We start from the raw sequence: 10,840 nt of genomic DNA on the forward strand, positions 1-10,840 counted from the left end.
AATTATCTCGCTTTTGACTGCATGTAAAAGATCCGAGCTGGACATAGTGATATAATTAGCTGGATGACGGTTAGTGACATCTGTCATAAGCATTCATTGATGTTCATAATAGTGTCATGTCATAATTATGGCTGTCTTCTAGCAGTCTTATGACGCCGCTGTCAAATAAAGTGTTAGCTATTAACCCAAATAAATCAACATATGCACTGGACTATAAGCTGCAGGATTCAAAATGAGGGGAAAAAAAGTAGCGGCCTACAGTCCGAAAATTATGGTATACACCATTTTAGACAAATGAAACAAGAGTTTGATCCCATCTGTCAATATTCATGTTTATTAGAAACAAAAAACACGTGCACAACTCTGATTACAACAAACTGGAAGCGAAGAGATGCATTGTGGCTAACCCTAAAATAACAAAAAGCCAATGAGGTGGTCAAAACAGCCCAACTAGTGTCCATACCTGGGGAAGAAAATACAACATATTGACATTACAAAAACGTAAATTTTAGAACTCCATTTCCTAATGGCTAAGTTACTCACTTCTGGAACTCCCACTCTCTGTTGTCGAGCGGGCACACTTGTCTAGTTTTAAGCCAGCGGGAAATACAGTGAAAGTGGAAGGCGTGCTGTAGACGACAAAGACGAGCATGACATGTAGTATGACCATCAAGAGTGTTGAGTTTTATTGTCACGCTCACATTGCAGACACCCCATGCTACTGTGCACTCCTCCGATGTCGCAGAAGCTTGGTTGGCCTGGCATTCAATACCTGTTGGGGAAAATTTACATACAATATTATAAATGACTTGTAGACAGTTCATTTCAGGAGTGTCCAAACTTTTCTTCAAGGACCTCTTCAAGAAAAATCGAAGGATGCGAGGGCCAACTTAAAATCCTTCCTCTTTCATTTGTTAAACACAACAACAAATGGTATATTGCCATGTCATATATAGCACAGCACATATGCATGACTATGTATACAGTAAGGAGTAGAGGTATGTGCACCCAATGTGATTTTGCAAGTTCACCCACTTAGAAAAGAGGCAGAGGTCTGAATATTCAATCATAGATGTATTTCTCCACCCCCATACTTCACAGTGGGGATGGTGTTCTTTGGATTTTTCTCATCCTTTTTCTTCTGCCTACGGTGAGTAAAGTTTGCACCAGAAAGTTCTACTTTGGTCTTATCTGATCACATGACCTTCTCCCATGACCCCTCTGCATCATTCAGGTGGTCCCTGGCAAACGTCAGATGGGCCTTTACACATACTGGCTTCAACAGGGGAACCTTCTGAGCAATGCATGATTTTAAGCCATTGCACCGCAGTGTTCTCCTGACAGTAGCCTTTGAAACTGTGCATCCAGCTCTCTTCAAGTCAACGACCAGCTCCTGCCGTGTAGTTCTAGGCCGAGCCCTCACTTTTCTCATCATGAGTGATGCCCCACGAGGAGATATTTTACATGGAGCCCCAGTACGAGGTAGATTATCAGTCATGTTTAGCAGTTTCCATTTTCAAACAACTGCTGCAACTGTTGATTTATTCTCACCAAGCTGCTTTCCAATTATCCCATAGCCTTTTCCACCTTTGTTGAGCTCAACAATTTTTTTCTCTTGTGTCTTTTGAAAGCTCTCTGGTCTTGCCCTTGGTAGCAGATGGATTATGACTGACTGCGGGGTGCAAGGTGACAATTATGAGCTCAAACTGGTGGTGTATGGGTTGTCACTCATGGGGTAAAGATGGACTTTTTTAAGGTAGACTGACAACTCTTCAAGTGTCGTAATTATTGCTGATTCTTAGGGGTACAAATACTTATGAACCCCAGTAAATTACAAATAAATGATTCAAAAATCATACAATGTGAGTTCCGGATTTTTTTTTTTTTTTTTAAAGATTATGTCTCTATAAGTGGGAGTGCATCTATGATTGAAATTTCAGACCTCTACCTATTTTCTATGTGGGTGAACTTGCAAAATCGCAAGGGGTGAAAATACTTCGGCTCCTCACTGTATGTACTAGTCATTCTCAAAAAAATAGCATATTGTGATAAAGTTCATTATTTTCTGTAATGTATTGGTAAACATTAGACTTTCATATATTTTAGATTCATTACACACAACTGAAGTAGTTCAAGCCTTTTATTGTTTTAATATGATTTTTGCAAAAAAGTCAAGAAAAAAATCCCTATCTCAAAAAATTAGCATATCATGAAAAGGTACTCTAAAGAGCCCTAACCTAATCATCTGAATCAACAAATGAACTCAAAACACCTACGAAAGATTCCTGAGGCTTTTAAAAACTCCCAGCCTGGTTCATTACTCAAAGCTGCAATCATGGGCAAGACTGCCGACCTGACTGCTGTCCAGAAGGCCATCATTGACACCCTCAAGCAAGAGACTAAGACACAGAAAGACATTTCTGAGCGAATAGGCTGTTCCCAGTGTGCTGTATCAAGTCACCTTAGTGGGAAGTCTGTGGGAAGGAAAAAAGTGTGGCAGGAAACGCTGCACAACCAGAAGAGGTGACCGCACCCTGAGAAAGATTGTGGAGAAGGGCCGATTCCAGAAACAGTGGACTGAGTCTGGAGAAGAAACATCCAGAGCCACCGTGCACATGTGTGTGCTGGAAATGGGCTACAGGTGCCGCATTCCCCAGGTCAAGCCACATTTGAACTTAAAACAGCGGCAGAAGCGCCTGACCTGGGTTACAGAGAAGCAGCACTGGACTGTTGCTCAGTGGTCCAAAGTACTTTTTTCAGATGAAAGCAAATTTTGCATGTCAAGGTGCCAGAGTTTGGAGGAAGACTGGGGAGAAGGAAATGCCAAAATGCCTGAAGTCCAGTGTCAAGTACCCACAGTCAGTGATGGTCTGGGGTGCCATGTCAGCTGCTGGTGTTGGTCTACTGTGTTTTATCAAGGGCAGGTTCAATGCAGCTAGCTATCAGGAGATTTTGGAGCACTTCATGCTTCTATCTGCTGAAAAGCTTTATGGAGATAAAGATTTCAATTTTCAGCATGACCTGGAACCTGCTCACAGTGCCAAAACCACTGGTAAATGGTTTACTGACCATGGCATTACTGTGCTCAATTGGCCTGCCAACTCTCCTGACCTGAACCCCATAGAGAATCTATGGGATATTGTGAAGAGGAAGTTGAGAGACACCAGACCCAACACTGTGGATGAGCTTAAGGCCGCTATCGAAGCATCCTGGGCCTCCATAACACCTGGGCTGATTGCCTCCATGCCACGCCGCATTGAAGCAGTCGTTTCTGCAAAAGGATTCCCGACCAAGTACTGAGTGCTTAGCTGACATAATTAATTGAAGGTCAACTTTTTTTGTATTAAAAAACACTTTTTTGTATTGGTCGGATGAAATATGCTAATTTTTTGAGATAGGGATTTTTGGTTTTTCTTGACTTTTTTTGCCAAACTCCTCAATATTAAAACAATAAAAGGCTTGAACTACTTCAGTTGTGTGTAATGGATCTAAACTATATAAAAGTCTAATGTTTATCAGTACATTATAGAAAATAATGAACTTTATCACAATATGTACTAATTTTTTGAGAAGGACTAGTATACATACATTTTAGGATGTCCCTGATCAATAATTGGGCCTGATCCTGTCACTTTCAGAGGATCAGAATTGGGTAAAACAAATGAAGCTTTTAAAATGTATTTTAAAGTATTAATTAGAGCTGAAACGAATACTCGAGCAACTCGAGTTTAAAAACTGATCAGAGTAATTTTATTCACCTCGAGGAATAGTTTAATTTTGCCAGCTCTAAGCATCATGTTTTGCCCAGACTACTTTTGATGCGGGACAACGCACTGACGTCACGTGCGTAGAGGAAGAAGCAAGTAAAAAAAAAAAAAAAACTTTACTGCAGCCGACAGCCGCTACAAACTACGCCGACGTTGCTTAAAACTACGCCCGCATGATGCGAGTCCGGTAGCAGGTAGTGTCCGATGCGACTCATAGATATCGCATGCATTTACGACTGGATGCGAATTACAGACTCGGCCGCGTCTGGGCAGCGTTAGTAAACAGCCGCCATCTTTAGACAGTAGACTTCTCATTGCTAATAAATATAACGTACTGTCACTCGCTCACGTGACGTAACGTTAGCCCTTCGGAGGGCTAGGTTTCTATTGATTATGACCACTGTTGATGCGTGGCTAACGTGTCTTAAATAAAGGATTTATTTAATCTGTAAAAAAACAACGCTGTAGAGTGATGAGGGTAAAACACCAGGTAGCACTGGTCCCTAATGTGCTCCAGTACAGCCGGTATCATACATTTATTTTGAACACTGCAAAAACTCAAAATCCTATCAGTACTTACAGTTTAGACTAACTTAAAACTTAACTAGAACTTAAAAATAGCTTGACACAAATGGAAATTAAATTGAAACACTTGGTAAAAACACGTAGCTTTCAAGTAATGTGTGTGTGTTATCATGCGTAATTACATTTTTAGGTAAGAAATATGTTTTTTTTTAATAAGATCTGGAAGTTTTTTGAGTGAAAGCATTGAATTTTTTTTTCTAGTCACATCTGAGATGCAATTGTTGGCTGTTTTCAACAATGTACATAGAACATAAAGGCATCGACTGACTGAAAATGGTTCAGTATTGGATTAAATGTCTTTTTTTCTCATGTATATTTATAACTGCTCTATACCAAAAAAAAAAAAAAAAAAACTTATCCGATTACTCGATTAATCGATAGAATTTTCAGTCGATTACTAAAATATTCGATAGCTGCAGCCCTAGTATTAATTAATCAGCTGCTATGGACACCAATAGCCATCAATTTTGGCTGGGAGTCAAATTGGATCAGATGTTTTATCGTGGTTAAATACAGTGAAACATGATCACTCAATGCCAGCCCTCCCAGCCTTTGATGTCTATAACTGTCAATGGCAGTGCATGAGTTGGCTATATGCAACAAAATAATCCAGAGGGATAAAAATGTTGCAAAAAATATATATACTTATTATATTTTGCAACAGCAAAAAAAAGTCAAGAAACTCACAACAAAAATACCTCAATTTATCACATTGGATTATTTTTTCACAGACCTTTAGAACAAAACACGGAATGGCGTACCGCACGCATCCTATTTTTAGATCGTGACGTTGCATCGTAAAGCAGAAGAGGGAGATTATAGACCCGCCCTCGCATAGAAACCATGTTAATTCTGCTACTTTTCTCCGGTAATCTTTCAAAAACGAACATGCCGATCACACATTGCTTTTTTTTGGAACTTGTAGAAACGACTCTAGACATTACGACATGAAGGATGTTTTCTTCATACGTTTCCCGAAACCAAAAACTCGGGAGGAAAAAATGTGAAGAATGACTCAACTTGCACGGACTTTTAACGCCAGCTCGGCAGTAAACATTTATGCAGTAAACATTTTGTTGGGTTGGCATGGTCTTTCATAGGACAAAGAAGTAAGCCATTTTGATATTTTTAACTTATTTTTTAGCGCAACGTTGTGCCGTGCTGCTTCTGTCTGACAATGAATGACCTGAAAAGAATTAAAATGGTATCTGACTGCTACTGCTACATTTTCTGTTGTAAAAAAACTTTAGTAAGGGGGAAGTGTAAATAAATTACAGAATTAATATTTGTTATGAAAAAATAAAAAATGTTCGTTGGCTGTCACTGAGTAGCATTTGCGATCGCTACAAAAAACAAACAATATAAATTACCCCCATAGACGGTCAGAGACGTAGGACAACCAGAGGATATAATATATAAGAAAGATAGGGCTGGTGGTAAAAGATAGCTTGTTGAAACAGGAGAATGTCATTGTCAGTTGCGTAAGAAAAAAGCTAAGGCTACGCTTCGGTCAGCTTGATTTTTTGTCTTTTTCAGCCCTCGACAATCAAGCCATCCTTTAACTTAATTTTTTATGCTCTTCCACCTCTTTACCAGTGAATTTGGCACCAGCGACATTATTTTCAGACAGAATTGGTAGGTTTAGCTCTGTAAACATATCCTTCGTACACGATTTCCATTCATTTCCTATTGGGGACAAACAGTTGCGTGTCCCCCCCCTTAGCAACAGTAGCTAACGTCATGAATATTACTGACCGGAAGTGACATGTTGCTTGCGGTACGCCATTTCTCCACAATTTCCGATATCATTTGAAGAGGCACTGTTTAAGTGACTAGGTTCATCTTGTGTTAAAGCTGAAAAGTTCAACAGAATGTAGGCCAACTCAAACTTCTTGTGCGGGCCGTAGTCCAAATTTTCATAATGGCGTACCGCAAGCAATACGTCACCTCCGTTCATTAATACTCATGACATTAGCTACAGTTGCTAAGTAGGGACAAGCCACCGGTTGTCCTTAATAGGAAATGAATGGAAATCGTGTACGAAGGAGATGTTTACAGAGCTAAACCGACCAATTCTCTCCGAAAATGATGTGCCCGGTGCCAAATTCACTGGCAAAGATGTGGAAGAACGTAAAAATGTTCAATTAAAGCAGTGCTTCTCAATTATTTTCTGTCACGCCCCCCCAAGGAAGACGTAAATGTTTCGCGCCCCCCCAAACTCTCTGCCGCCACTGTAAATAGTATCATTTGTCTATAAAATTACTATTATAAATACGCATCTGCCTAACATTGTGTCCTTTTTTTCTAATAAAGAAAAAAAGTAACATAGATCAACTTATAATAAAGTATAACTTTATTATAAACATTGTTTTGTTTGTAACAGAGAAGACTTGATGTGCATCAATTTGCCTGAATTTAAAAAAAAAAATTCACATCCAAACTAAAAAATACACTCAAGGTACATTTTTGACCATTTGATACAGAAAAATAAAATGTAATAAAATCAGTAAATAATACCAAATTAAAATTGATTAGAAACATTCACTCATGAGGACAATGTGCCAAAAAATTTGACCGAAAAAACAAATCTGAATAAAAGGGGGGGGAAAAGTGTCCTTGGACAGGACAGTTTTTATTTTTGCTGCTCACAGTATTTACCTCCTTTGCAATGATGTGGAGTTATTTTTCAATTAGCATGCTAACAATGCTTACTGATATAACACTGACAAAGCAGGACGATTGTCGGCAATATACGGCACGTTTTCACTGAAAAAATCAAGCGGCTTAACAATGATTGATTTGGCTTCTTGCTGTCTGCTATAATTATTTTTAGACACAGTAAACAGTGGTCTTTCATCATCACCCACTGTATTAAAAGTCAAAGCTAAAAGGCAAACGGTACGAAAAAAGCGCATTCACGGCGCCCGAGGTAGAACCGTAGGTGAGGGCAGTCGTCGTGACGATCCCAAGCCGAAAATGGCACTTCTCGGGCGGCGACGTGAGAACCGGACAAGACAGTGGGTCGCTGCGTGAGTGAGTCCGGTCGGAAAACTGCTTTCGAAAACGGCGGTGGCACACTGCTCTTCATATCTGTTGTCTGTGTGTGCTGAGTGCTCTTCCTTAGTTCAAAAATACTGCGCGCACTCTGAAAATGAGAGCGCCACTGCCACCTACTGAGTGGATGTGCAAGTACACTTTATTCCAGTACGGCAAAAAAAAAAAAAAAAAAAAAAAAAAAAAAAAAAAAACACATAAAACATGTTCCCCGAGGTCACATGCGCCCCCCCTGGCATTGCTCTGCGCCCCCCCAGGGGGGCGCGCCCCACTATTTGAGAAGTACTGAATTAAAGAGATTGCTTGAGTGTCGAAGGCGGATAAAGACGAAAAAAACGAGCCAACCTAAGCATAGCCTTAGCTTTTTTATCGACGCGACTGACAATGACATTCTCCTGTTTCAACAAGCTATCCATTACCATCAGCCCTGTCTTTTTTATATATCCTCTGGTTGTCCTACGTCTCTTACCGTTCTTGGGGGTAATTTAGTTAACTTTGTGTGGTGATTGCAAATGCTACGCAGTAACAGCCAACGAACACTTTTCATTTTTTCTTTGATAACAAATCTTAATTCTATAATTTATTTACACTTCCCACTTACTAAAGTTGACAGAAACTGTAACAGTGGCAGTCAGATACCATTGTAATTCTTTTCAGGTCATTCATTGTCAGACAGAAGCAGTACGGCACAACGTTACGCTAAAAAAATAACTTAAAAATATAACAATGGCTTACCTCTTTGTCCTCTGAAAGACCATGACACCTCAACAAAATGTTTACTGCATATGAAATGTGAATGGATTCACCGAGCTGGTGTTAAAGTCCGATTTGGTATTCTCATTTTTTCCTCCTGAGTTTTTGGTTTCCGGAAACGTATGAAGAAAACATCCTTCGTGTGTCGTAATGTCTAAGAGTCGTTTCTACAAGTACCAAAAAAGCAATGCGTGATCGGTATGTTCGTTTTTGAAAGATTACCGGAGAAAAGTGGCACAAATTACATTGTTTCTATGCGAGGGCGGGTCTATAATCTCCCACTTTGGCTTTACTTACGCTTTACGATGCGACGTCACGGTCTAAAAATAGCATGAGTGCGGTACGCCATTTGCTGCAAACCAATAAAATCAGGACAGTTGGTGCGCGGGCCGTAGTTTGGACACCCCTATAACATTTCAATGTACCTCAAATATCGTTACTCAACACTTACAAAGATCCATGATGTGGTTTCTACATATGGCACAGTTATCCACAACTATGTCCCAAGCCCACAGAGCCACAGCATTCCACTGTTGAGAGAAAACAAAATAAGAGATTGGCATAAAGGAGAAGCTTAAACGAAGCTAACCGCTCGTAAGCCGCTGTGCTTAGCGTAAGCAAGTTAGCATGCTTGCTAGCTAGCGTCTTGATTCCCGGAGAAAGCTCTGGCGTTTATTTACACGCCACAAGCTTAGGAAGTCACATGGTCGTACCTTTTTAACCTCAAATCGCTTCTTGCTCGCTCCGCTACTGGAGCAGCTAGGTGCATCTACGTCCATCGCCGCTGCCATCTAGAATTTGACAAATTTTTGGCGAACGTGATTCAGCGTGAGGCTACTTCCGGTAACCGGTAAAATGGCACAACGTCACACGGTACCAAACGTCATTAATTGTTACAAAGCAACCAGTGTCGTATAGTAAAATTTTTAATATAGATTTTGGACTTCGGTTAAATTTTCTATTTAGATAGAGCTATTAGAAAAGCGTCCGTAAGTGTAGTCTTTTTTGGCTTGATACGTGGGTGTCTGTTGTTCATCGAAAAAACAAGCAAGTAACAACAGCTAAATCTTTTGTTTGTTTGTTTGTTTTTTACCTGAAAAAGAAGTAAGAAACAAAAACACAAAGTGAATTTTAAAGTTTTATGACGTCGAGATAAATTTAGGTTCCACCGAGATTTGAACTCGGATCGCTGGATTCAGAGTCCAGATTGCTAACCATTACACCATGGAACCACATGGAGGCGCAGGGAAACATTTGTAAATTTTGACATACAACAACCCATCCAATCTCGATTGACTTATTTTTCTGTCGTAGCCAATTATTTTACTCAAGAGTAGCGTTACTTCAAAATAATAATACTCAATTAAAAGTAGTCATCCATAAAAATGTACTCAAGTACAAGGAAAAAAGTATTTCGTGAAAAGTTACTCAAGTAATGAGTAACATTGTGAATAACTACTTAAGATTTTTTTAATACCATGGTAGTTTTTTCTCAGCAGTTATCTATATGAACTGTTATTATTGTTATACCGTACTATAACACATTACATAACCACATTAAGTCAAAGAAATACAAAAAAAAAAAAAAAAAAAGAGTAAAAAACTAGGGCTGTCAAAATTATCGCGTTAACGCGCGGTAATTAATTTTTTAAATTAATCACGTTAAAATATTTGACGCAATTAACGCACATGTCCCGCTCAGACAGTATTCTGCTTTTTGGTAAGTTTTACAGCAAGGCTTTTTGTGCTGCAGCACAACAGCGAACTCTTGTGGTCGCTTTGCGACATGGTTTATTTTTTTACTTGCCAGTTCATATGGCTGCACGACGTCTCGGGGCTGAAGCCTACGTTGTAATGTTGTGCTTATATGATCCTTGGACAAGATTTGTCCGTAAGTATGGTTGTTGTAAAGAATGTACATATTATGTTAGTAAGCGAAATGTTCTATTTTTTGTATGAGACGCTTTTTGTTTATGTTTAGTGAACCTGTATAGCGTGCTAAGCTAACGTTGTTGCTAATGCAATGCTTGTGTACTTTTTTTTTTGTAGTTTTATGACGGTCTAAAGAGGACAATGGTTTGAGGCTATTTTATTAATAAATCAAATGAAAAAGGAAGAAGTCTGATTATTAAGGCGTCGTTCACTAGCTGTCTAGCTTTGTAAAAAGTAGACGCTTCGGCGTGAGGACAGCATAGACAGATTTAAATGACAGTAGAGTGAAATGCCCACTACAGTCCTTATGTACCGTATGTTGAATGTATATATCCATCTTGTGTCTTATCTTTCCATTCCAACAATTTATTTTACAGAATATATATAATTTACAGAAAAATATGGCATATTTTATAGATGGTTTGAATTGCGATTAATTGCGATTAATTAATTTTTAAGCTGTAATTAACTCGATTAAAAATTTTAATCGTTTGACAGCCCTAAAAAAACCTACAGAAATTAAGCATTATTCGTTCAAAGTGCATGAGTGCCCCCTAGTGGAAAACAACTTTTTCTATTATGAAACTAATAGGATCATATTTCTGGTTTTCCGTGGTCAATCGGTGCCAAATAAAAACTGGGAGAGAGATTAAAATCTGCGCTTTCGAGTCATGTTGATGTCAAATAAGTATTTTTTTACGGTGCTTTAAAGACACCACGTGATGGAACAGGCCAGCTGACCATAGAAC

At 39.1% G+C, this 10,840-nt stretch overlaps 1 protein-coding gene and 1 non-coding gene across 2 annotated transcripts; both read right to left on the minus strand.

Annotated features, from left to right (window-relative positions):
• Positions 1–306: 306 nt before the first annotated feature.
• On the minus strand, positions 307–9,019 carry rbx1 (ring-box 1, E3 ubiquitin protein ligase). Its single transcript, XM_057860628.1, has 5 exons — positions 8,873–9,019; positions 8,611–8,689; positions 702–772; positions 544–629; positions 307–463 (listed from the first exon to the last, which is right to left on the minus strand). Exons 1-5 carry the CDS (start codon positions 8,948–8,950, stop codon positions 451–453), a joined length of 327 nt encoding a protein of 108 aa, XP_057716611.1. The 5' UTR covers positions 8,951–9,019; the 3' UTR covers positions 307–450.
• Positions 9,020–9,319: 300 nt separating this feature from the next.
• trnaq-cug (transfer RNA glutamine (anticodon CUG)) lies at positions 9,320–9,391 on the minus strand. Its single transcript has one exon. It is a non-coding gene; the product is annotated as a tRNA-Gln (tRNA).
• Between the last annotated feature and the right edge of the window lie 1,449 nt (positions 9,392–10,840).

The sequence above is a fragment of the Corythoichthys intestinalis genome, chromosome 16 (genome assembly GCF_030265065.1).
Source record: "Corythoichthys intestinalis isolate RoL2023-P3 chromosome 16, ASM3026506v1, whole genome shotgun sequence".
In the NCBI taxonomy this organism is placed as follows: domain Eukaryota; kingdom Metazoa; phylum Chordata; class Actinopteri; order Syngnathiformes; family Syngnathidae; genus Corythoichthys; species Corythoichthys intestinalis.

What these genes read in the sequence shown, in the direction of transcription:
- rbx1 (XM_057860628.1), bottom strand. Translation starts at nt 8,950, where the DNA reads ATGGCAGCGGCGATGGACGTAGATGCACCTAGCTGCTCCAGTAGCGGA. An exon ending in AGCGATTTGAGGTTAAAAAG is followed by an intron (nt 8,690 to 8,872) that starts GTACGACCATGT and finishes TTCTCTCAACAG; the next exon opens with TGGAATGCTGTGGCTCTGTG. An exon ending in AAACCACATCATGGATCTTT is followed by an intron (nt 773 to 8,610) that starts GTAAGTGTTGAG and finishes TTTCCCCAACAG; the next exon opens with GTATTGAATGCCAGGCCAAC.